The 26,057-nt window shown below is 42.7% G+C and overlaps 1 protein-coding gene across 8 annotated transcripts in view; it reads left to right on the forward strand.

Annotated features, from left to right (window-relative positions):
* LOC132523872 (dedicator of cytokinesis protein 5-like) overlaps positions 1–26,057 on the forward strand; it is a 112,745-nt gene that overhangs the window by 83,558 nt on the left and 3,130 nt on the right. For 3 of the 8 annotated variants that reach the window (XM_060155687.1, XM_060155690.1, XM_060155689.1), the window contains 11 exons: positions 952–1,033; positions 2,164–2,248; positions 2,910–2,996; positions 5,038–5,214; positions 9,102–9,185; positions 9,847–9,984; positions 12,218–12,384; positions 20,621–20,789; positions 21,465–21,603; positions 22,567–22,670; positions 25,798–25,859. In XM_060155687.1, coding sequence (XP_060011670.1) covers positions 952–1,033; positions 2,164–2,248; positions 2,910–2,996; positions 5,038–5,214; positions 9,102–9,185; positions 9,847–9,984; positions 12,218–12,384; positions 20,621–20,789; positions 21,465–21,603; positions 22,567–22,670; positions 25,798–25,859 — 1,294 coding nt within the window. Of the gene's footprint in view, positions 1–951; positions 1,034–2,163; positions 2,249–2,909; positions 2,997–5,037; positions 5,215–9,101; positions 9,186–9,846; positions 9,985–12,217; positions 12,385–20,620; positions 20,790–21,464; positions 21,604–22,566; positions 22,671–23,092; positions 23,175–23,455; positions 24,230–25,797; positions 25,860–26,057 lie in introns of those variants that run through there. The other 5 variants (XR_009541680.1, XR_009541681.1, XR_009541678.1 and 2 more) reach the window with 4 other exon arrangements.

A 26,057-nucleotide genomic window follows, 5' to 3' on the forward strand; every position in this document is an offset into this window, starting at 1 on the left:
GTGAGGGGAGCTCTGTTTCTCCCAAATATCTAATAGCATTTCTGTGAAGATCAAATTAAAAAGATCATTTATGTGAAAACGTTTTGTAAGCTGTAATAGCTTAAGGCATAGCCCAGTGGTTCTCAGATTTTATTATACTTAAGAATCACCATGGAGAGATTCTAATTCAGCAGCTGTGAATTCTAATTCTGCATTTTGAGTAAATCTCCAGGTGATTCTGGTGCCAGTGGATGACACTCTTCACGTTGGGAAATACGGGGAGTGAATGTTAGGTCTAGACCCAGTGCCTTAAATTCTAGTTTCAATGCTATAAATTTGGAAGCATTGTTGGTAAAGCCAAAAAAAAGTCATGCCTAAGATCAGATCATTAAGTGAGAGAGGGAGACCTTCCCCCTGAGCTGGGTTTGACGTCTGACTTCATTTATCAGTTGTGTGATCTGGGCTTTCTCAGACCCTCAGATTCTTCATCTGTAAAGGGGATTAATAACATCCACCTGGAAATTGTTGTGTTTATTGGAGATGACATATTCAAAGCACCTATTACAGTGCCTGGCTCTGGTACTTGGTAAACAAGTGGTATCCAAAGATAACAAGAAATTCCTATTGCCCGAGCTCTGGAATCTGGCTAATTCAGAGGGATGCTTGTCCAAAAGAAATGGTTTTAGATAATTGCTAGTCACCTGTTTTCCTGAAATTTCATTAATGTCTGTTTCCCTAAGACAAGGTTGTTTGGCCACGTGTCTGACCAAAAAATGTCCCAAGATTATGACTTAATAAGGCATTTTGGCAATATCTGAGGGAAGCCCGTTTTCAATGCGGTCCTGGCATTTGGTTCAAAGGAATGATTGGTGTGGGTACCATTTCCATCGGTAAAGCAGGAGGAACAGGTGGTCCTTTTTGCCGTGACAGCTTAGTGGCCCAGCCCTTTTCCTTCCTTAACGAGCTCCTCAGACATGCAGTGTTTCACCGTAAAGCCAGTGATGAGCCTGCCGCCCAGCTACAAAGATAAACCAGTTCCAGAGCAGATCTTAAAGTAAGTGGGTTTTTTTGTTTGTTTTTTAAACCATGTGTCTCACACACTTCTTTATATAGAAGTCTATCAAAATTCATTAGAGTTTGGAAGACCTCCTGTTGTCTTTGTCTGTTTGGTCTGCCGTAACAGAAGATCACAGACTGGGTGGCTTAGAAACAACAGAAATTTATTTCTCACATTTTTGGAGGCTGAGAAGTCCAAGATCAAGGCACTGGCGGCTTCAGTGTCTGGTGAGGGCCTTCTTCCTGGTTCGTAGGTGATCATCTTCTCACTGTGTCCTCACATGGTGGGAGGGATGAGGGAGTTCTGTGGGGCCTCTTTTTTAATAAGGGCACTAACCACGTTCATGAGGGCTCCACCATCATGAGCTAATCACCACCCAAAAAGCCCACCTCCTAACACCATCACATTGGGCATTAGGATTTCAATATATGAATTTGGGGGGACAAATATTCAGACCATAACAACTGTCCCTTCCATTTCCAGTATAAGATGAGAGCTTGGTAACTCAAGGGGTTTGGAGATTTCTTTTTTTTTAAGCAGAGGGAAGGAAATTGAGAATTTCACTCTTAGGTTTCAGATCCCCTAGTTCTTTTTTCCACTCAGAAGGATTCACTGGCCAGTAGCGACTGACCTCACCTGGCCTTCAATCAGTGAGTTCCCCTATGATTGAATTCCTTCTCCTGAGAAGCTAAAATGCTACTAGGATTGATAGAACTGTTAGAAAACTATGCAAATGAGATCACAAACACGGACATAAATCCATATGCCTTTCAAAATTGTGAGCTGTGAGATAGATTCATCAATAATAAAACTAAGATGTGCAATAAAATCAAATTCCGGGGACTTCCCTGCCAGTCCAGTGGTTAAGACTTCATGTTCCCACTGCAGGGCGGCACGGGTTCAATCCCTGGTTGGGGAACTAAGATCCTGCATGCCATGTGGCATGGCCAAAAAAGTTTTAAAAAAATCAAATTCTGCATCATCTCCAGCCTTCATCGTGGAGACTATGTCAGTTTTGAGGTAGTTTAGTGGATAAGACTCAGTCCATGTAAGATGTGTCTCAGGTTTTGTTGGAGCAGTGCTTGTTGTAAGAAAGAAATGAAAGCATATGGCTGTGTCTTTCCCAGCTACTACAGAGCCAATGAAGTACAGCAGTTCAGATATTCTCGGCCGTTCCGGAAAGGAGAAAAGGATCCCGACAATGAGTTTGCTGTGAGTCCACCACGTTCATCCTCTAAAACAAGATGAAATGGACATCAAAAATGGAGGCCTTCCATTCAACCAGCATCTACAGCAGAAATGATGGCAGCCCTGGAGATAGAGTTTCCGTGTGCTTATTACCTAGTCAGCAGACTATTGTCTCAGTGGAAAACTCTAGACTAGTGATCCAGGAACTGGGCTCCACTCCTGGGCCTGCCACCACCATGACCTTGATTTGAGCATGTCACACCTCTCTGGACCTCAAATTTCCCATCAAAAAGGGTGACGGAGCCCCAATAGATAATTCCTTTCTGCTTTAAACACTTAGAATCCTTAAAGTTTGGGAGAAAGTATGGCCCATTCACTAAGGAGGCATTGAAAATAAAATCTCTAGATAACCAACAAGGACCTACTGTAGAGCACAGGGAACTCTGCTCAATGTTCTGTAATAACCTAAATGGGAAAAGAATTTGGAAAAGAATAGATACATGTATATGTATAACTGAATCACTTTGCTGTACACCTGAAACTAAATCAAGTATGCTCTGATATGAAATAATTTTAATTTTTATTTATTTAAAAAAATTTTAAAAAGAGAATATCATAAACCTGGGAGTTTTGCTGTTTTGCCTGAGAACTGACCACCATTTCCTACTTTCCTTCCTTCCACCAGACCATGTGGATTGAAAGGACCACGTATACGACTGCCTATACCTTCCCTGGGATTCTCAAGTGGTTTGAAGTCAAACAGATTTCAACAGTAAGTCATCTGAAAGTAAGAAACTCAGTAAGAACTCAGAAAACTCAGTAAGAACTCAGAAAACTCTTTCTGTCTCCAAACAGAATGAGAGCCTTTGTTAAGTTCCCCCTCCAGTTCTCACTAGCTCCTCTGGCCCACTTTATTTTCCAAAAGAGAAATAAAAGACATGCTTGTAGAATAGAACTCCTTTGTCAAACTGATGTTACAACACCAACCCTAAAGATTACTCCCAGTGAATGGCTCTTTTATGACCCAATGGGTGTTGTCTCCTCAAGGATCCTGCCTGTGCCCAAAAACATTTTTGGAATTCCTCCTTTGAGTTTCCTATCAATCACATTCTTCTCTCCAAGAACACTTCCTCTTATTTTCAGCTAGTCACATCACCATTCATCCTAGACTCTTCCATCTTCATCACTCCCCAAAGCTGTTTGTTTTACCTCTTTAATAGTTATTAAATCTGTTTTAGTTTTCTTCCCCCAGCCCTCCTGCTGAGGTACCCTGTTTCTAATCCCTCATTCATCTCTGGTTGATGCCATTGAAGAAGCCTTCTGATTGGCCTCCCTGCGTTGGCTTCTTAGGTCCATTTTCCTCTCTGCCTCAGAGTGTGAATTCCATAGTGAAAACCTGGCTGTATCATTCTCATGCTTAAAACCTTGCTGTGGCTCCCCAGTGCCTAGACTAGAAAGCCCGTGCTCCTAGCACATGCGTACAGGGTCTGTGTGACTAAGCTCTTCCACTTCATCTTCTATGGAATCTACTGGAACTAAATTGCTCATTCCATGCTATGTCAACCCTCTCTGACATTTTCTCTGCCCAGCATGCCCTCTGACCACTTCTCAACCTAACTCCCATTGAGATGTAGTTTAGGTACCAGCTCCTCCAGGAAGCCATCTCTGAAACTCCCAAGCTGGGTTAGATGCCCTTTCTCTCTGCGCTGTCACAACTCTAAAGAGTTACCTACCATGTTTACATATCTTGAAACCTCCCTACCCTGACCCTGTGAAAACCGTATGCTCCTTCCAGCCATGAATTATATCTTAATCGCTTTTGTAACAATGGTGCATAGCAGAGTACTTGCCTAAAATAAGTAATCAAGAAATACGTCTTGAACAAATCTGAAGTTTGATGTGTTCCATACCACTAGTGATAAATTATTATTCTTCAAGTATGAATATGGTTTTGGACAGAGTCTTTTGGAATCCATTCTGGAGTAGGAGATCATGCTGGTTGATCAGGGTAGAATGAAGAAGGACACAATTTTTCTTGAATCTGGTTTGGAAGACATTTCCACAGGAGGAGCTCTCTGAATCTGCATTGCATCTCATTTCATTTGCATCCAAAATCCAGCTTGACTATTCTAATACATCCTATGATTTCTGACTTCCATAAACCATAGAACCCATACTAAGCAGACTTAATATATGGTCTGAACGTGTGACTTCCGAGATCACTTAACTTTTCTCACGGAAGGAGCATCAAACCTCTTCCCAGTGAACGTTTTTGGTGTGCAGAGGTGTCTTGGGTCAGATATATTGCTCCTCTGTTGTCATTGATCTTCTCAAAAATCTGTAAGAAAGATTTGCCCAAGAAAAAATCATCATTACAGCTCCAATTTTATCTTCTCAAAATTTCCATAGACGCTTTGCTCCAAGAAATAATCATTACCATAGCTCCAGTTTTTAAATCATCCTTGTACTTTCTGAGATTTTAAATTGCTTATTTAGCAGCTTACCAACACCATTTCAAATAAATGTGCTATCCTTATTAATAAACATGACCCCGGGACTTGCCTGGCGGTCCAATGGTTAGGACTCCGCGCTTCCAGTGCAGGGGGCACAGGTTCGATCCCTGGTCGGGGAACTAAGATCCCGCGTGCCACTCGGTGCAGACAAAAAGAAAAAAAACCGTGACTTTGACAAGGAAAACATCGCTCCTCCATAGCTTGGTGGGAATTGTGTGCCTTTGGAGGGGAAGACCTAGGCTTTTTCCAATCTTGGCCGTGGAGCTCAGCGTCTCTCCTCTGCCATGCTCTCTGTCACAGGAAGAAATCAGTCCTCTGGAGAATGCCATTGAAACCATGGAGCTCACCAATGAGAAGATCAGCAACTGTGTCCAGCAGCACGCCTGGGACCGGTCCCTCTCCGTGCATCCCCTCTCCATGCTGCTCAGTGGCATCGTGGACCCGGCTGTCATGGGGGGCTACTCCAACTATGAGAAGGTGGGCTGCGTCCCGGGAACCCCACGGGGCCACCAGGTCTGGCGTGTCTCTCCTGCTTTCTCCAGTGGCAGCTGGTGAATTCGTTTCTTACAACTTCTCTGAGAGATTTTCATTCTCCCCACTTTGTGAATGGGCAAATGAAATTAGTGACAGGCTTCTCCCTGACCTCATACCTGCTAGACACCATCAGCCACCCAGCCAGGGTTAGGCCACTGTCTGGTAGTCATCGAAAGATCCATCTGATAGACCTCTGGTTGATTCACCAGCTGTGAATTCCCTTCCCACTCCCTCTCTCCCCTGGAAGGTAGAAGGCATACAAGTGGACCCCAGACCTGAGGATGCCCTGGAAGGGAAGCAGCATCTGTGGGAAACAGAGCCACGCTCTATTTGGAACCCTGACATGGTGTGCCATTGGTTGTATGGACAAACGCTGGCCCTGGCTCTGCAATTAAATTAATTCAGCTAAGTGTCGTATCTGTTACTGTGGAAAAACATGAATGGAATGCTCATCCCATGGGACTCCATTGCATAGGGTCTGGATGTAGCATCACTTAAAGTGGAGGTAATGCATTCAGTAGAATTTGGTTACATGTAATCAATAGAAGCAGGATTTTTAATTGCTAGGTATGTTTTCAGTGGCTAAATAATTTGGGGGTCCTCCTCTTGAATATAAATAAACAAGTTACACCCCTGTTGAGAAACTTGGCGAGTGAGTGGGAAGAAAAGGAGATGGATGGGAAAGATGAGAAAGGTTAACTGGGCTGATTCTCCTACTCCCATTTGTACACAATGTCCTGGGAAGAGCAGGGGCTTCAGAATCAGTCACTCTTATGACCCAGTTCTGGCTTCCCATTGGCCACTGTGTGCTCTTGGGGGGGATACTTAATCTCTCTGAGCTCCAGTTTTCATATTTGAAAAAAGTAAGGAAAAAACATAACTGACAGGAGTGACGTGGGGCTTAAGGGAGACCTCCTGTATATGAGGAACATCATATGACCCCTGCCATGTAGTGGTGGCTTGATCAGGGTCGGTTTTCTTCCTGTCTGCTTGGAACAGAATGTGTGATTCGAGTGTTCTTTTTTATTTTTTTTTGGCATGAGGGATCTTAGTTCCCCAACCAGGGATCGAACCCACGCCCCCTGCCTTGGAAGCACGGAGTCTCAACCAGTGCTCAAACCAGGGATGTCCCAGTTTGAGTGTTGTTGATGAGTGGGGCTTACCAGTGCTACAGTGATCTTTCTTCTGTCGTCTCTTCAACCTCTCAACCTTTTTTAGTCTTCTTAGTCTCAGCAGCTGGGAAAGCACCAGAGGAACTCTGGTTTGCCGATGTTAGGTTTCAGTAATAATTTCTAGTGTTATAATGGAATTCAATACTAGGGCCAGAATACAATACTTTTTTAATGCTGTAATGATTTCAGAGTGTGTTTTTTCCTATAAGCTATCTGGTACTAATTTTGATGTATCTTTCCAAGTATTCATTTTTTTTTCAGAATGCTCCTGAACTCTGATTTATATACGCCAGTATCTGTGACTATTTTTTATATATATATATATATATTTAATTATTATTATTATTATTTTTTGTGGTACGCGGGCCTCTCACTGCTGTGGCCTCTCCCGTTGCGGAGCACAGGCTCCGGACGCGCAGGCTCAGCGGCCATGGCTCACGGGCCCAACCGCTCCGCGGCATGTGGGATCTTCCCGGACCCAGGCACGAACCCGCGTCCCCTGCATCAGCAGGCGGCCTCTCAACCACTGCGCCACCAGGGAAGCCCCTATTATATAATTTTATATGAAGTTTTTTCCAGTGTGACCATCTTCTAATTAAAATTTTAAAAAGAGGGAAGAAAAGGAAGGATATATAAACAAATATATTTCAGCAACTTTTAAAGACTGTTAGTTTTTAATTAATATGTATGACTTTGTACATTTCTAAACATAAGAAAAAGGTAAACTCATTGATCACCTTGAATTATTGCAATCCGGGCGGGAATCCATCATTACCTACTTGATACAGGTGACCTATTTTAAGGCAGCTCTTTAATCAGCGCCTGAGTGATCGGAACACAGGAGGTGTGTGCGGTAATTCATCAGCCCTTTCTGTTCTGAGGCAGGACTCTGCTAGAAAAACTAATTTCAGGGGACTCTGCTCTGATGTTCCCTGACTCATCTGATGCTTTGGGAATTTCAGTGCATTTTATCAGAGGTCAAAAAATTTTTTTAACTTTCAAATTTAAACTGCGTGTATTTTGAAAGGTAAAGGTGGCTGAAGGTTTAAGCAAATCCTATGTTTTCATTTATATTGACAGCCCCTGTAAATATGAATCTGCCAGCATGAGCTGCTCTGGAAATGTGCTCTCCTGTTTCCTTTGTGTGATGCGTGGATTCCATATATTTATATTCTCTGTTGCACTCGTTTTCTAGGGCTGCCATAACAAAGTACCACAAACAGCGTGACTTAAAACAATGGGAATTGATTGTCTTACAGTTCTGGGGTCCAGTAGTCTGAAATCAAGGTGTCAGCAGCGTTGATTCCCTCTGAGGCCTCTGAGGAAGCGTCTGCTCCCTGCCTCTCTCCTGGCTTCTGTGGGTTGCTGGCAACCTTTGGTATCCCTTGCCTTGTAGATGACTGTCTTCTCCTTGGCTTTTCTCATGATGTTCTCTCTGTGTACATGTGTCTGTCTCCTCATATCCCCTTTTTGCAAGGACACCGGTCAGATTGGATTAGGGGTCCATCCTACTCTCATGTGACCTCATCTTAAATAATTACCTCTGCAACAAGTCTGTGTCCATCTAAGGTCACATTCTGAGGTCCCAGGGCTTAGGACTTCAACCTATGAATTTGGGGGTGGGGGGGACACAGTTTAACCCATAACATCTTCCCACAAAGTAAAGAGTTTGCACATATTCTGTTTTCCACACAAAATGGGCTGATCCCTTTTATAACTGTATCCTGTAGTTTCAGGAACTCTTGGGTTTCATGTGATGGGGTGGTTTTCCTACTAGTGAAGCAAAAGAGTGAAGGGGAGCTTTGAAGGCTAGTCTTCAAAAGCACTCTCAGAAATGATGGTTATGGTACAGGGAGAAAATAGATAACTCCCGTTTTGAACTCTGTTGGAGCTCAAATGTTCACTACAGACTTTAGTTTTTCTTTCCTAATGAATTCTGTCTTTAAAATGGTCTCCTATGGAACACCTGTATTTATAGTTTGAGTTTTATGTCCCTATTATAGGACCTTTCCACGAATGTTTATTGATGTTATGGGTGACATGGTCTTGACCTAGCATAATAAATGCAACCTGCATTTAATATTTTCAAAAGACTTTCACATCTATAGCATTTCTCATGATGTCCTCAAAATAGCCTTTTGGATAGGTGATTAGTAAGAAACTACCAATATGAATCTTCAGGAATTGTGGTACAGCCTATAAAATGCTGGGCAGAAAAACTCTCAGCCACATCTTCGGCCTATTAATTTTTTGCTCTTTCCTTTATAAGATCTAGGCACTTACTCTAATGAATAACCTTTTGATATTGCCATTTGGCCTTTTCTTAGCTCTTTGGGGAAGTTATTTAATGAATGACATTCTGCTCTGCTGCTGCGGATTTGATTTGATGTGTGTGTGTAGCAGTTGAGAATGTCCTCTTGCTAGGAATTGCATGATTCCAGGAAGACTATAGAATAACTCTTTCCTTTTTGAATTGTCCACTCCGGTGGTTTAAGGGCTTCCCCGGAAAGGAACGAATGTTTACTTAATCATTCCTGGTTCATCAGACAGAACAGAAGACGTGTTTCACCCTTCTAGGCTTCCCTCCCCTTCCTCTTAGGGTCAAATACACAGATAGGAATGTGTTCTAATCGATACTTGCCAATGCTTTGCTTTCAGGCTTTTTTTACAGAAAAGTACTTGCAGGAGCATCCTGAAGACCAGGAGAAGATCGAGCTGCTAAAGCGACTAATAGCGTTGCAGGTATGTCCAGGGCAGGTGTGGCTGGACAGCTCTCCACGCTCTGTGGGCGGCCGCCACACACAACACCAAGATAGTCGCTAGGGCATCCATCTCCAAGCACACGTTTAGGGTTACTTTTTTTTTTTTTTTTTTTTTTAACCCTTGGAATCACAACCTATCTATTTATTTGGCGAAGCAACATAGGAAGAACATTCCATTAGACTGCACAGTGTTGAGAGGGGTCTTCTTAGAGGGGAGATTAAAGTCCCCAAATCGGTTTGCTGGCTTGTGTTTCCAGATGAGAGATGTTGGCCTCAGTTTCTCTCTCTCTCTCTCACTACTTCTGTGAACAGTGGGAGGAAACGCAGCCATACAGCTCAGTCCAAGGTGGAACGTATCAGTTACTCCCGCATAGAAAGGCCCCCAGGCTCACGTGGATTTGCCTCGCCTGTCAGCCCTTCCCCTGGTTACTTGTATCCCCAGTGTGCAGATCCCTCTGCATCTTTGACCCAAGAGCATCCAGTTCCCAAGCTTTCCACTGAGAAGCAGTATTGTCGTTCGAAACGTGCTGTGTCTACCGGTTTACCTGTCCATCCCCACCTTCCATCTTTCCCCAGCATCCAAATCTGAACTATCCCTCTTCCTAAGCAATATCCTATTCCTTTCATGCCCTCCTTCCCAGATGCCTCTGCTGACAGAGGGGATCCGCATCCATGGGGAGAAGCTGACGGAGCAGCTGAAGCCACTGCACGACCGGTTGTCTTCTTGCTTCCGGGAACTCAAGGAGAAAGTGGAAAAGCTCTATGGGGTTATAACACTGGTAGGCTTTGTCTCAACAGCCTATGAGCTTTTTCTAGTCTCTTCTACCGTTTATGATATTGATCCGTTTTTCAGATGCCAAATGAGTCAAAGTAGCCTAGGAATGGCATGCAAACCCTGGGGCAGTTCGGAGAAGGCACGGTCCGCTCTTGATAACCTTCACCTGTTGTTGTGCTGGACAGCGGCTCTTAAAACTTGAATGACCGTCAGAACCACCTGGAAGGCTCGTGAAAATAGATTGCTGGGCCACATCAGTAGGGTTTCTGATTCACTTGGTCTGGGATGGGGCCCAAGAATTTGCATTTCTAACATGCCGCCAGGTAGTGCTGCGGGGCTAAGCACCACACTGTGAAAACCACACGACTAGAAATTGGGGTTTCCTAATCCCAGACACTGGTTATTCCTGTCCTGTCTAGCCCAACTCCTACAGTTTTTCCTAATCTTTATTTTTTATTTTGGTGAAATGTGCCTACTCATCACACCTTCGAAGGGGACAGAGAATTGTGAATTACATTTGACAATGCATGTAGCTGATGTCATGATTTTTTTGGACAGTTGTAACATTTCTCACAGTTTTCTTTTTTTCCTCCCAAGAAGTTGGGTGGAGTGATACATGGGTCAGCCTTTTCTCTCCCACAGTTGATGGTATGCTTGGTTTCAGCTTCATTTAGCCGCTCTTTTTTTTTTTTTTTTTTTTTTTGCGGTATGCGGGCCTCTCACTGTTGTGGCCTCTCCCGTTGCGGAGCACAGGCTCCGGACGCGCAGGCTCAGCGGCCATGGCTCACGGGCCCAGCCGCTCCGCGGCATGTGGGATCTTCCCGGACCGGGGCACGAACCCATGTCCCCTGCATCGGCAGGCGGACTGTAAACCACTGCGCCACCAGGGAAGCCCTAGCCGCTCTTTTTAACATGAGTTCATCCTTCTCTCTTCAAATGTTGTATTCTTGAACCCCAGATTTTCAAAAATCCTCTTTCCTCCAAATCAAGGCTCTGCATTTCTTTTCATGTATTCCTGTCCCCTATTCCCGTACCTCCATCTCTGCTACATTGTTCTCCCTAGTATCTTTTTGATCATCTCTCCCAGTCACCCAAGTGTTCCAGTCATGCCTTCCCACGAATTTACCTCCTAACCTGTTGCCAGTTAAGAGTTTTCTTTTGGGAACATTTGTCTTTTACACAAGTTCCAAGATGGCAAACACTTGGCTTTCACTCAGTGAGTTTAGTTTTTATTAGACCCAGGCCAATATTAACATTTGAATTTGATATGGTGACCTACTGGAGACATTTCTTATGAGAGTATATCCGTATTCCTTTATTTCCTAAGATTCACCAGGATAAGCATCAGGTGTCCAGTTTCAATCTAAAACTTTTCTATTAGGCCAGTATTCCGTTTTCTAAATGGCTGCTAGAGGCTAAGCTGGAGAAGCAGACAGGGGTTTGCTGTTTTATTGATGAGTAATGAACATCTTGGTTTCCCTCTCTCAAGAGGCTGGCAGAAAGTTAGGGTGAATTTTTCTCTAATTTTAGAAACAAGGTAGGCTTAACCGAAGTTGTGTTTATAACTAAGAATGTAAGAGAGGTGGGGGAGGGATGGACAGGGAGGGTGGAGAAGGGATGGATTGGGGGATACGGATGGATTGGGAGTTTGGGATTAGCAGATGTAAACTAGTATATATAGGACGGATAAACAACAAGGTCCTACTGTAGAGCACAGGGGACTATATTCAATATCCTGTGATAAACCATTATGGAACAGAACATGAAAAGGAAAAAATATATATATATTTAACTGAATCACTTTGCTGTACAGCAGAAACTAAAACAGCATTGTAAATTAACTACACTTAAACAAATTTTTTTTTTTTTTTTTACCGCGGCTGCAACTGCCCACTTAAACAAATTTTTAAAAAAATGGAGAGTTGCTTAATATACAGAAAATGAACTCACAACCTACCTGCTTAAATGTCAGGATGTTGTGATATGCAGTTACAAAATATCTCATCTGTCATATTATAATAAACAAAATCATACGTCAATAAAATCTTTCAAACTACAAAGAAAGAATACAAGTATTTGCAATATTTAACAACTGACGCAACACAGGCACCAACGCATCAGAATGGGGTGCCAGCCCCCATACAGGTGGGCACTCACCACAACCCACCAGGGGCTGCACCAGTTCCTAAGGGCTGAATTCCAGGCCAGCTAACCATGAGGGGTCATGTCTCCTTTAGCCGCCCAACTTGACGGAGAGGAAGCAAAGCCGCACAGGGTCTATGGTGCTCCCCTACATCATGTCGTCCACACTGCGGAGATTGTCCATCACCTCGGTGACGTCCTCTGTGATCTCCAGCTCTTCTAACTCATCTGATAATGCTCCTTCCAGACCAGGATCTGATGGGTAAGGCTTCCATCTTTAATTGCCGGGAGGGGTGACGTAACTCCTTCCTAATGTTTGCCTTTGGTCCCCAAAGTGAGACTTGGTCAGTGTGGGTGCATCATCTTCGTAAGGGAAATCATTCACAGTACCTGGGTTATTAGTTTTGGGGTCTTTCTCATCATCTTCGTCATGAGGAATATCATTATTTATGTGATAGTAGCAACAGTTATGAAAAATGGGGGAAAAAAAAATCACCCATAATGCTATCACACCCTATGACCCAGCCAATCATATCCTATTTTGTTTGTTTCAGAATAATTTGTAGTTATTGCTTGACTTTTTTTGTTTCAATTTTTAAAAATATTTTTTAAGTTTATTTTATGAGTAGGCAATGTAATCGCATATGAAATTTCAAAGGTACAAAAGGACATATGAGAGGCCTACTGTCAGTCCGCGACTCCCAGCTCATCAGTACCACTCTCCAGAGGCTAGCGATGTTAGCGTTCAGGTTCATGTCCGTGGTGCCTCTCCAGCAGCTCTTTATCTGTACAGAAGCAGTTCCTAAATATATATCCTTCGTCACACGTTTTTTAATTTATAAACGGCAGCATATAATACTCTTAGGCTTGCTTTTTAAAAAATTAATTAGTTTATTTATTTATTTTTGGCTGCGTTGGCGAGCGGGAGCTACTCTTCATTGCAGCGCACGGGCTTCTCGTTGCAGTGGCTTCTCTTGTTGCAGAGCACGGGCTCTGGGCGTGCGGGCTTCAGTAGTTGTGGCACACGGGCTCAGTAGTTGTGGCTCGCGTGTTCTAGAGCGCAGGCTCAGTAGTTGTGGCGCACAGGCTTAGTTGCTCCATGGCATGTGGGATCTTCCCTGACCAGGGCTCAAACCCGTGTCCCCTGCATTGGCAGGCAGATTTTTAACCACTGCGCCACCAGGGAAGTCCTGCCTTGCTTTTTTCACTGACTAGATCTTGAAAATCATTCCATTTCAAAACTGCGAGAGCCTCGTCTTTCTCTTGAGTTGCAGACATCTCATGATTTCCCTACCCGTGATACACTCCATCATTGTCTATTGATGGACATTTGGTTGATTTCAGCCTTTTACTATCACAGTAGTGATAGCAATGAGTAACCTTAAAAATATATTATTTCGTTAATATTCAAGTATATCAATATGAGAAAAAGTCCAGAAGTGAAATTGCTCTGTCAAACATATATAGCTGCAGTTTTCAAAATTATTCCTAAACTGACTTTCATAGAGATTATACCCATTTACAGTCCCATCAGCAACACACAAGGGTGCCTGTTCACCCACACCTTGCCACCAAATTGTGTATTATCAGGCCTTTTAATTTTTACCAATCTGATAGGTGGAAAATACTTTCTTGGCCTAGGGCTTTTGTTTGGTTGCATATTGGTTTTCTTTCATCCCTCTTGTTTGAGGTTGAGCATCTTTTCATTTGTTTAGTAGCTTGTATGTATTTTATTTTCTGTGAACTGTGGTCAGATTTTTTTTTTTTTCTTTTGCGGTACGCGGGCCTCTCGCTGTTGTGGCCTCTCCCGTTGCGGAGCAACAGGCTCCGGACGCGCAGGCTCAGCGGCCACGGCTCACGGGCGCAGGCGCTGCGCGGCATGTGGGATCTTCCCGGACCAGGGTACGAACCCGTGTCCCCTGCATCGGCAGGCGGACTCTCAACCACTGCGCCACCAGGGAAGCCCTGGTCAGATATTTTGTGTACATTTTTCTGTTGGGTATTGACCCTTTGTGATATGAGTTGAAATAGTTCCAATTTTTCCTTTGTTTTCTGACTTTGCTTCTAATTTTTTATCTAGTTATGCTGATTTTTTTATGCAGTCAAATAAGTTAATATTTGATTTTATGGCTTCTGGATTTTATATCATAAAGGCCTTCCTCACTTTAAGACTACAAAAAGCCTAATTTTAGGTTTTCACTATATAATAAAATCTGTGATTCTTTGCAATTTATTTTAGTATAAAGTGTAAGGTATAGAGCCAGTTTTTTTCCCCTACTTGGCTACCCAGTTCTCCCTATAACATTTAGTGAGCAAACCATCTTTTCTCTACTGATTTGAAATGTCAGCCTTATAAAAAAATCAAATTCCAATGTTCTTTAGTCTGTAGACTTTTCCCCCATTTCTTAGATCTACCTGTGTGGTTCATGGCACTTGTTCTAATGCAGTTTTAATTACTATAGATTTTAAAGGTTTTAAAATTTCTAGTAATTGTTTTTCAGAATTTGTCTGGCTAGTTTTACATAGCTCATTTTCATATTAACTTGTCTGGAATCCTGTTGTTTTTATTGGGATATGTTAAATTTATGGATTGAATTTAGAGCTTTTTGATGTTGAGCCTTCTTGCCAGAAACATGGAGTGCCTTTCCATATGTTCAAATTTAAAATATTTTAAAGGAGTGAATTCATAATTGTGTTCAAGTGGAAAAGCATGACATGTACCATTTTGTGACCTATTGCTTAATTTTAGATACATGATGAGTATTTAGCATCACTGTGTGTTTTAATGTTGAATATAAGTTAAGTCCGTTGACTTAACACTTATTTATAATTTTGTAATTCCATATTATAATAAACATAGCACAAAAGTAACCTGTCCAAATGGCCTTCTACCTGGAAATCAAATACTTTATTTATTTATGTATTTATGTATTTATTTATTGGCTGCATTGGGTCTTCACTGCTGCATGCAGGCTTTCTGTAGTTGCAGCGAGCGGGGGCTACTCTTTGTTGAGGTGTGAGGGCTTCTCATTGCAGTGGCTTCTCTTGTTACGGAGCATGGGCTCTAGGCACGCGAGCTTCAGTAGTTGTGGCATGCCGGCTCAGTAGTTGTGGCTCATGGGCTCTAGAGCACAGGCTCAGCAGTTGTGGTGCATGGGCTTAGCTGCTCTGTGGCATGTGGGATCTTCCCAGACCAGAGCTTGAACCCATGTCCCGTGCATTGGCAGGCAGATTCTTAACCACTGTGCCACCACGGAAGCCCTCAAATATTTACTATTTTCTAAATGATTTATCTATCCTTTACCATTGACATAGATATCTTTACACAGCTGCAATTATAGCACAGATGTAGTTTGGTAATTTGCTTTTCCTCTTTGTCTTTTTGTTATAAGCATTTTCCATATTGCTGTCTAATTTTATTATTAGTTTTTAATTATCACTTCTGATGGCTCTCTACCATTACATCATATGAATGTGCCATAATTAATTCTTCTCCCTACTACAGGATGTTTAAGCTTTGTCACTGTTTCTAAACAGATAATCATAGAAGTTCATTATAAATTTAATAAAAAGACATTTAGGGAGTTCCCTGGTGGCCTAGTGGTTAGGATTCGGCGCTTTCGCTGCTGTGGCCCAGGTTCAATCCCTGGTCGAGGAACTGAGATCCTGCAAGCCCCTCAGTACGGCCAAAATTAAAAGGAAAGAAAGAAAATTAGGTTGTATCAATATAAAATGCATTTATACTATTAAGAATTGTAACAAACGTGTGTCCATATAGCTTTACGATTATTTAGGATATGGTCTCAGATCACTTCTCAGCCTTTAGGTTAAGATGGAGTGTAGGCTTTATTTTCCCAAAGCATATATTACTTATTCAGGGAGTAATATTTTTTACAATTCTTGATATCACAAATGCCAGTGTGCAATGCCATATACAATGTATGAGTGACTGTATAATTTTTCATAATATAGTCACCCGTATTAGGTATTTGGACTATTTTTAATCTTTTGAATTTGAAAATATTAAATAATACCTGATTCATTTGTTTATTTTTTCCCATCTATGTTTTTTTTCATGCCGTAAAGAGATACTACCAACTTTGTGGCAAGCATAGAAGTTCTGTTCTGTTCTCTTTTCTTAAACTCTGTCTCATTCAAAAAAAAAAGTTTTCAGGCAGCTGTTGAAAATCAGAGACACTGTAATTGCTGATCCATTAGGGCAGTAAATAGAGAGCAGGTGACTGGGGTTCTGTTTATATCATGACCTGGGGCAAAGTGGGTTATTGCTCTTGCCCACATTTGCCCAGTAAGGTGACAACATTGATACCATTTTCTAACATTTATTCAGGATGTTTCTTTAAAGCATCTCAAACTGATTCACACCCAGTGACTTCAATTCTCCTGTTAGCTGTGTTATGTCACAGTATTCATTAGAACTTTCATGGTGATTATTGGGTGTGCAGTACGCAAACGCTCACTTCTTTCTTGGTTGGGTGTATCCATCCTGTTTGGCACATGGGAGGCTGTGGGCCAGAAAGAGAATAACTTTATGAAACACAGCGCATCGTGTTAAGGGAAGCTGGAAGGGCTTGCATAGCAGGTCAACTCAGTACATGCTCAGAGCTCCAGCAAAGTAGGGGCCTCAAACCAAAATCTTTTTTTTTTAAAAAAATTACTCTTCGGTATTTCAGGAAAATCATTGAAATAGTCAGTGTAAGAAAAAAATAACACAGGCACTGTGGGACTACACTATCATTATTTTACTGTTGAGTTTGGTTCATAATTAGGCCCTACTGAAACTCATATTAGGGCCTAGATCTTTGCCTGTAGATCTAATGACCCACAGACGCTTCCCTTCATTCTCAATCTCACAGGCAAAGTACTAGTAGACCCAGTAGAATACTGGATTGTTGTTTTGGGTTTTTTTCCCTCCCTGACCAACGACTGTTTGAAGAGATTCTTTTTGTTTGATTTGGCTTGGTTGGTTTTAAGAATAAAAGCGTCTGTTTTGGAATTTCGTTCTGTGATTTTTTTTAATTAGTACAGATTTAAGACAAATAATAGTGAGTGGCTTCTCCTTAAATATACTAATAATTGGAAAATACCAAAAAATTGCAAATTCGGGAATGTAATCTTTAAATAATAATAACAGAATATTCAGAAAAGGAGAGAATAATTTGAAATAAGAAAGAAGAATTGTAGTCTAGAAGCATCTTCCATTGTGACTCCAGTGGTTCTTTAACCAGACTTTCCTGCTACTTTCTCATCCTGTATCTTCACGGAAGAGGGCAAAATATTTTGTAGAAAGTGAGACCTAAAGTATTAAAAAGCTTAAAATGACTTAAGAAGTATATCAGCCAAATACAATGAGTGAATCTTGTTTAGATCCTGATTCAAACAAATCACTTGCCAAAAAAATTATGAGATGGGAAATTTGAACACTGATTGGATGTTTGATGAAATTAGAGAATTATGTACTTCCTTAGGAAGATGATGGGAGTGTAGTTTTGTTATGAAGATGAATCCTTGCCTTGTAGAGATATGCACCGAAATATTTATAGACGAGATGTGATATCTAGGAATCACTTCCAAATAACCCAGTGCGGGGTGAGGATTATGACGGGGTGTATATGAGAAATAAGATTGGCCATGAGTTGATCACTGTTGATGCTGAGTAATGTACACATAAGATTTATTATATTCTCTCGGGGACTTCCCTGGCAGTCCAGTGGTTAGGACTCTGTGCTTCCACTGCAAGGGGCACAGGTTCGATCCCTGGTCGGGGAACTAAAATCCCGCATGGCACACAGCGCGGCCAAAAAAAAAAAAAAAGTTTATTATATTCTCTCCACTTTTTAATGTTCGAAATTTTCCATAATAAAATGTAAAAAGAGTCTGCCCTCTCCAGTGATCTCATTTTAATATTTACACACTTAATAATTAGTGATACTAAGTTTTTTAAAAATTATTTGGATTTCTTTCTTCGTGAAATACGTGTTTATCTCCTTCGACAGTTTGTAAAAATTGAGCTACTCATATTTTTTTCTTTTTGATTTGTAAAAGTTTCTTATACATTAATGATATTTGCCATCTAAAATATGTACAGCAAATAGTTTTAGTTTACGAATGATGCTTTCTGCTGAACAGAAGCTTTTAATTTTTAAATACTAAAAGCTGATAGCGGGCTTCCCTGGTGGTGCAGTGGTTGAGAGTCTGCCTGCCGATGCAGGGGATACGGGTTCGTGCCCCGGTCCGGGAAGATCCCACATGCCACGGAGCAGCTGGGCCCGTGAGCCATGGCCGCTGAGCCTGCGCGTCCGGAGCCTGTGGTCCACAACGGGAGAGGCCGCAACAGTGAGAGGCCCGCGTAACGCAAAAAAAAAAAAAAAAAAAAAGCTGATAGCTGTTTTTCTGTTGTCTTATTTCATATCAAAGCTTTTTCTTAAAAAAAAAAAAAAAAGTAGACTTTATTTTTTAGAGCAGTTTTAGGTTCACAGCAAGAATGACCAGAAAGTACAGAGAGTTCCCATGTACCTCTGCTCTGGACACGCCCAGCCTCCCCTACCATAAGCATCCAGCACCAAAGTGATACATTTGTTACACGTGATGAACCTACATTGACACATCACAATCACCCAAAGTCCATAGTTTACTTAGGGTTCACTCGTGGTGTTGTACATTGTGAGTTTTGATAAATATATTCACGATTGTAGTATCATATAGAATAATTCCACTGCCCTAAAAATCCTCTGTGCTCTGCCGACCTATCCCTCCAAACTTTTCATTTTTATGGAGTAAAATCTACCAATTTTTAATTAAACCAGAACTTATTAAATACCCATTTAGAAGCTATAAGCAATCTCTACATCACAAAGGTAGGTTTTTAACCCCTCCCCCCTTGTTTTTACATTTTGCCACGTCATTCCTCTCTGTCTCTCCCCCCAACCCCCAGTCTACCATCTGAGAGTGGGCTGCATACACCATGGCTATGGAGCAAGCAGATTGTCTTACTGTAACCACATACTACATTCAGTACAGCCTATACATTCAGGAAATGTGACATTGACCCAATACTTAAAGCTACAACCCATATTCCAGTTTTGTCAGTTGTCCCAGTAATGTCTTATAACAGTTTGTGGTACAGGATCCAGTCAGGATCACATATTGTATTTAGCCATGTCTCTCTATTCTTTAATTTGAAATCATTTCCTTAGCCTTTCCTTGTCTTTCATAATGACATTTTTGAAGATTATGGGCCAGTTATAGAATTTTTTTTCGTTTGTGTTTGTCTGATGTTTCCTCGTGCTTAAGATTCAGGTGATACATTTCTGTGTGATATGTCCTTTTCAGGTATCATATCTGGAAGCACATTATGCATTTGTCCCTTATTAGTGATTTAATTGATCCTGTGGTTAAGATTTGGTCCATTTTCTTTTCTGTTTTTAAAATAGTACTTACTATTTTTCCCTTTGTAATTAATGAGCAATTTATGGGGAGATATTTTGAGACTCTCCTGTTTCTCATCAAACTCTTCTCCTCTATGTATTAACATCTAATTATGGTTCTTGAGTGAATCCGTTTTCACTATGGTGCTTAAAAATCTATCACTGTAATTAAAAAAACATTTGAGGAGTACTCCTATATGCTAGGCACTGTTGTAAGCATTCTGTAATCACCCTGTGAGGTAGGTACTATTATTATCCCCATTTCACGTATAAGAAAACTGAGGTATGAAAAGGTTATCTGCCCAAGGTCACCCAGCAAGTCAGTGTAGGTAGGATTTGAACCCAGGCTGTAGGGCTCCAGAGAATGTGCTATTATCCACTACATAAAGCTGCCTATTCATCTTTTACTGTGTGAACTCTGTCTTTACCTCTAAGTTTAATAAGACCTTGTCTTCCTGAGATAAGATAAATATTCACTAGTATTTTCTTTCCACACTTGGACGGCCTCATTTCTGTACACGTAGACCTTGAGATATTCAATTGGCAGTTGGAAATTCAGATTACAACCTGAGAACAATGCCACAGGTCAAGGTTCGGCTGGAGAGTCATATCCCCTGGTCTTTTTGGAGTCAGTTTTTTGTTTGTTGGTTTGTTTTAATTTTTATTGGGGTATACTTGACTTACAACGTTGTGTCAGTTTCAGGTCTACAGCAAAGTGACTCAGTTGTACATATATCGGCTTTGACTGTCAGGTGATCAGTGTTTTCTGACTCTGCCCTTGTTCGTGGCTGATAGGTCAATCCTTTTTTAAAAAAATTTATTGAAGTATAGTTGATTTACAATGTTGTGTTAATATCTGCGGTATAGCAAAGTGACTCAGTTATACATATATATATTCTTTTTCATATTCTTTTCCATTATGGTTTATCCCAGGATATTGAATATAGTTCCCTGTGCTCTACAGTAGGACCTTGTTGTTTATCTATCCTATATTTACTAGTTTGCCTCTACTAATCCCAAACTCCCAATCCTTCCCTCCCCCACCCCTGCTAGGTCCATCCTGGAGCCCCTTTTGGAGCGCAGGGCCTCGTCAGGGGCCAGAGTGGAAGATCTGTCCCTCAAAGAGGACAGTGAGAACCGGATGAGCAAGTTCAAGAGAAAAGACTGGAGTCTGAGCAAATCCCAGGTCATCGCAGAGAAAGCATCAGAACCTGATCTGATGGTAAAAACAAACAAACAAACACCATAGATCTGCCAGTTTGCCATTGCTTTCCCTGGAGCCAGGCTTTTCACCATTTACTTCACAGCTGCGAGTCACCAGACGGAAGCCTAGCATGGTTTCTCAGGACGCAGCAGCCTGGGGTAGGGTCACATCTCAGATGGTGCGAAGAAAAACACGTACAGAGATCAGAGCCTCTAAGTCAATAATGGCGCAAGATTTAACGCACAGTATAAACCCGTGGATTAATGGCTGGAGTTGTGGTTCTCGCCACTGTGGTCCATGACTCCATCCAAACATTGTCGCTTCCCTTCTTTTAGCTTAAAAAAATAAAAGGTACTTGATTCTCCCATAAGCCACATCAAGTTGTTAAGTGTGGCAGGACCTGCTCTCCCTGAGAATCAGGGTGGCTCATCTCCGACCTAAATGGCACAGTCCAACTGTGATTAAAATCAAGTCCGTGGCCGGCCAGAAAATAGTCTATGGTCCGGTGCTCCCGTTAGTGTCTCTGCCCTGGTCCCCCCAGCGTGCCGGTGCGGTAAGCTTAGAAAGGGCTCCTGGAATTTTTGCCCTTTAACGGTTTCGGCTCTGCTGATAAGGTTGTTCTGAGCATGGATGAGCCCGGCGTGCCTCACCGTGAGAATGTTTTGCTGTGTTTCTCCCCACCCCCGCTGCTAGAGCCCAGCCAGAAAAGCACAAAGGCCAAAGAGTCTCCAGCTGTCGGACAATCGGCTGACACCGTTTCATGGCTCTTCCCCGCCTCAGTCAACACCCCTGAGCCCACCCCCGCTCACTCCTAAAGCGACCAGGACCCTGAGTAAGTCTTCCTGTAGACACCCCTTCTATTCATTTTACTAGAGGATGGTGTATGTTGATGCATCTGGGCCATTTTTAACCGAGATAGCCACAAGGTGTATGAGATGGTCGTCAGGTAGGTTCAATTCAGTGGTAGTGGGTGTAATTCAATTAGGTTAGGGTTTGGCAAGGAATCCTTAGGTTGCTAAGACTCATTAAAGTTTTCTACCCAGGGGGCCACAGGGTTTCACTGCCCCTTTTCCAGCTGTGATGGTATAAATGAGGTAGATCCGGACTAGTACTAGACAGGAAGGGAGTAACTTTGGAAACTGTTGGGCAGATAGCTGTGTACTTTATATGGAGAAGGGTCCAAAATAAGGACAAGAAATAGACCCATTCAATAGACTACTTACAGTCAGGCTTGGGGACTCAGCAATACACAGAGCCTGAGAAGAATTACAAGGACCGCTTAGTACAAAGGGATGATGGAGGGGTAGATCTTCGCATCAAATGGGAGACAGTAGTCAGCCGAGTGTCAGAGATAATCAGACACGTTTTCCTGGAGGAAGTGGGTATTGCACCCTTTAAATGATAAAACTATGACAGTTCAATGTAACCAATATTTATTGACTACCTAGTATGTGATAGATGCTTTTTCTAAGGACTTGGGATATATCAGAGGACAAAGTAATACCCTAAGTTCTAGAAAAGAGTCTCATCTCCAGCTTAAGAGTAAAAACCTTCAACAAAAAAAGTGATATTTTTGCTTAAGAACTTCTGGTGAAGCTTTCAGATAAATGAAAGGTGCTATATCTATCCCAAGGCGTCAGAGGTCTTCTTCATTCTGTCCACAGAAACTGTAGAATGTGACCGTAGCGATTTGCTTGACCAGGTGGGTTTGGGTGTTACCGTGGCCAGCAGAAGTGTCATGAGATCCCTTGGTGAATTTTTCTCTCTGCCTTCCTCTACTTTATGTCATTTCCAGGCTCTCCATCTTTGCAGACAGACGGGCTGATGATGGCTACAGTCCCACCTCCCCCTCCACCCAAAAGCAAGCCCTACGAGAGCAGCCAGAGGAACTCCACAGAGGTAGGGGGGTGACGGCAGATGTTGGGGCCACAGAGAGCCTACCGCTCATGGGAATGCGGCATTGGATTTCCTAAGATTTTTAGTAGGCAGGTTTTCCCATCAGTTTGTCCCTCTAATCGATTCTTGGTTCATTCCTGAAACCATAAAGAGAGGGGAATTTTCAATGGGAAGGAACAATACGCAAGGAGACCTAAGAAGTGAGTTCTCGTTCACACCTGAGGAGTTTACTTCTTCTGAGTGAGTGACAGTCATTCTGGAAGGGGCCTCCGATGGGTTTCCTTCATTCATTCAACACAAATTTATTGAGTCCCTACTATATATACGCCAAGTATTGGGGATATAGCAGTGTTAGTGTATATCTGATTAATGCAAGGGAAAGGGGAAGATTAAATCAGTCTAATTTCCCTTTTCACCTGGCAAAGGCCGTGTAGATAAACTCAGATCAGTGAGAAGCTAATGCAGAATGTTGGAAATGTGGAGTAGAAGGCAGAATTAGGAAGAAAGGTAAGACTCATTTCTCCTTTCGTATGTCTGCTCCACCAGATTGCAGCCCCACTGCCTGTCCTAAGAGAAGCCAAAGCCCCGCCCCCTCCACCTCCAAAAGCTCGGAAGTCGGGCATCCTTTCTTCTGAACCTGGATCCCATTAAGGATCTTGTCCTCTCTCTGGAACTCTGATGCCTGGGAGCTGGCCTCGCGGAGGCAGTGTCCTCATGGGTCCCCTGCTGGCTGCCTCTCCTCATCTGGGGTTGAGGTTCACCTGCTCAAAACTGGTTTCATTCTTTAGAAAGCTTTTCTTTGATCGATGCCCGAGGCCACGCCATATCTCCTCCAGTCCATGAGGAATCCCGGAATCGGCCGTGCCCCGTGTTTCTCCCTCACCATTATTACATTTCAGCCTCTAGCACAGTCCCACTGGGGTCTACGAAAGCCTGGATAACTTCATCAGTGGTGGTGGGAAAACCCCAGTAACCTATTCCTTGGAGGAATCTTTTGCTTTGCTTCTGAAAAGCTGTGCTTAAGACGTAGTTTTCTCACGTGGACATACCTTGTTCCATACAACATATTGGAAGAGACCAACATCAAGTACTTTGGTAGCTGGAATCATCTATCTTTCTGAGGTCTCCTGTGTCTCCTCTGTGGAAAAGAACATCTTTTTAATGGAAATCGGCTGCTTTCAAGTATGAATGGCTATCATTATCGAAAGAACATGGACTCGGTCGTGAGCCCTGAGCACCTGTGTCCCCCCACCCAGCTGTGACATGGAAAAGCTTCCCTCCTTCCCCCGGCCCCGCGCCAGGAGTTCCCTCACACTCCCGACTAATGGTCCTAACTGCATGGCAGTCACTCCTTCCTACCATGGACTCCTGAGGCTCTGTCTTTTGCACACAGTTTCTTGTGCTGTTACCTCCTCTGAGCTCAAATCACTGGATATAAGGGACTTAGAAGTCCGGATTGAACTGCTTCTCTTCCACATCCCATTGGAATGGCTCGGCAGCCCCTGTCTGCAACCTGATTTTACCTTGGAGAATACAGTGCAATATCTCGCTTTGATTATTTATTCCTCTTGATTGTGGAATTAATTTGATGACATGTTCATGGTACTCATGTCAATCCTCTTTTCAGAAGAGAACGTGTGGGGTGCTTCAGAAGATCAAATATTACCACCAGATACACAAACAGCCACACCAAGTTATAGACCTTTTGAGCTGGAAGGGCCTTAAAGCTCATAGAGACACCCTCCCCCCCTCATTTTGTAGATAAGGAAATTCAGGCTAAACACAGAAAATCCTACTACAGATTCTTTCTAAGAACCCAGCTTGTGCACTGAGGTTATACCCAGATAACGTCTCTAGAAGACAACCCTGACAAATTCTTCAATCCCTACCCCTAGTTGGGACAACAGTGGAAATGTCCCAGATGTTTCTATACTGTTTGGGTGTTTATGGCAAAATAGAAACCTTTTTCACTGTGGATGCCCTGGGTCAACCTGTGGGTATGCTCACCGGGGGCTCTTCCACAGCCTGGCCAGGTCCCCTTTCCTTCGAGGTAGACAAGAAAGAGAGAGAGATTTCACGTCTGAGAATTTGGGTTTGCTTGCCTGCGTCTTCGTGTGTCGGTTTCACCCCTTTTAGGAGAGCCATGTGAATTCATCACAGGGTCAGGGAAGTAAAAACCTCTGAGATGTGTCCAGGGTTACTCAAGACATGAGTGTGCGTATTTAAAAGTGCCGCGTTCTTTCCTTCGCTCCACGCAGGAGCACCTTCAGTGTGACGAAATGGGAAGAAACCCAGGCTCTGGAAGTAGCCTGTTGGGGTTTGAATCAACCCAGCTATGTGCTCTCTCAGCTTTGCAAACTCCCCCAAATTCTTTGAAATTGTCTTGAGTTTTCATGTCTTCACCTTTCAAAGTGGGGACCATCCCTACCATGCAAGTTGCCTTGGGGTTCAAGTGAGACCAAATACGTGAAGTAAGTCCTCACGAAATGTGCCTTTCTTGTCTCTGCCGGGCCTGGGTAAGATCTGGAACTCTCCACGAGCATGATTGATGTTCCTTTTTTTTTTCAAAGATAATTTGGAAGGTGGGTGCAAGTTAGTTCTGCACACAACAGTCCCTTTCCAAAAGGTGGCCTCTTATATAATTATGTATGACTAGAGACAAAGTGTTAATAAGACCTGGAGCGGGGGACTTCCCTGTCAGTCCAGTGGTTAAGACTCCATGCTTCCAGTGCAGGGGGTGTGGGTTCGATCCCTGGTCGGGGAACTAAGATCCCACATGCGGTGCAGCTCGGCCAAAAAAAAAAAAAAAAAAAAGACCTGGAGGGGATTTTAAGTGGTAAGAAAAGAGCAGGAAGGGACAATGTCTGCAGGGCTGACATGGTGCCTGGAGCAGCTTCTGAGAAGTTGCTGGGCAGACTGGCTGGAGGGGATTCGTGGGCTTCACCCTGCTTTCCAGGCTGCCGTTAAAACAGAAGGACGTAAACTAGGTCACAGAAGAAACAAACCTGAAGCCTGTCCCTTCCGAGCTGTAGGGATGAGTTGTGAGCCTGGTCTTTGGGCAGAGGCTGGGGACACTGGATACACCGGTGCCCAAATATCTTCCCTTTTTTAACGTAACATTTTCCCATAGGATTCCCTTTCCACATCCATGGAAATCCTAGATCTCTCCTGCCTGAGTACAAAGGATTCCAGGTAATGTTGTGAATAGTAGGTCACAGGGGACACTGGACAGTTCATCTCCTTGGGAAACTATTAGGTCAGAGAGTTATATTTGACAAAAGATCCTAAGGAATGTCTGTCCTGAAGTCAAAGAGAAAAACTGCAAAGAAATGCCTTAGGATTACCTTAAATGTAGGAGAGATGAGGGGCAGGACATAAAAAAAGAAACAA

This window comes from Lagenorhynchus albirostris, chromosome 7 (assembly GCF_949774975.1).
Source record: "Lagenorhynchus albirostris chromosome 7, mLagAlb1.1, whole genome shotgun sequence".
Classification (NCBI taxonomy): Eukaryota; Metazoa; Chordata; class Mammalia; order Artiodactyla; family Delphinidae; genus Lagenorhynchus; species Lagenorhynchus albirostris.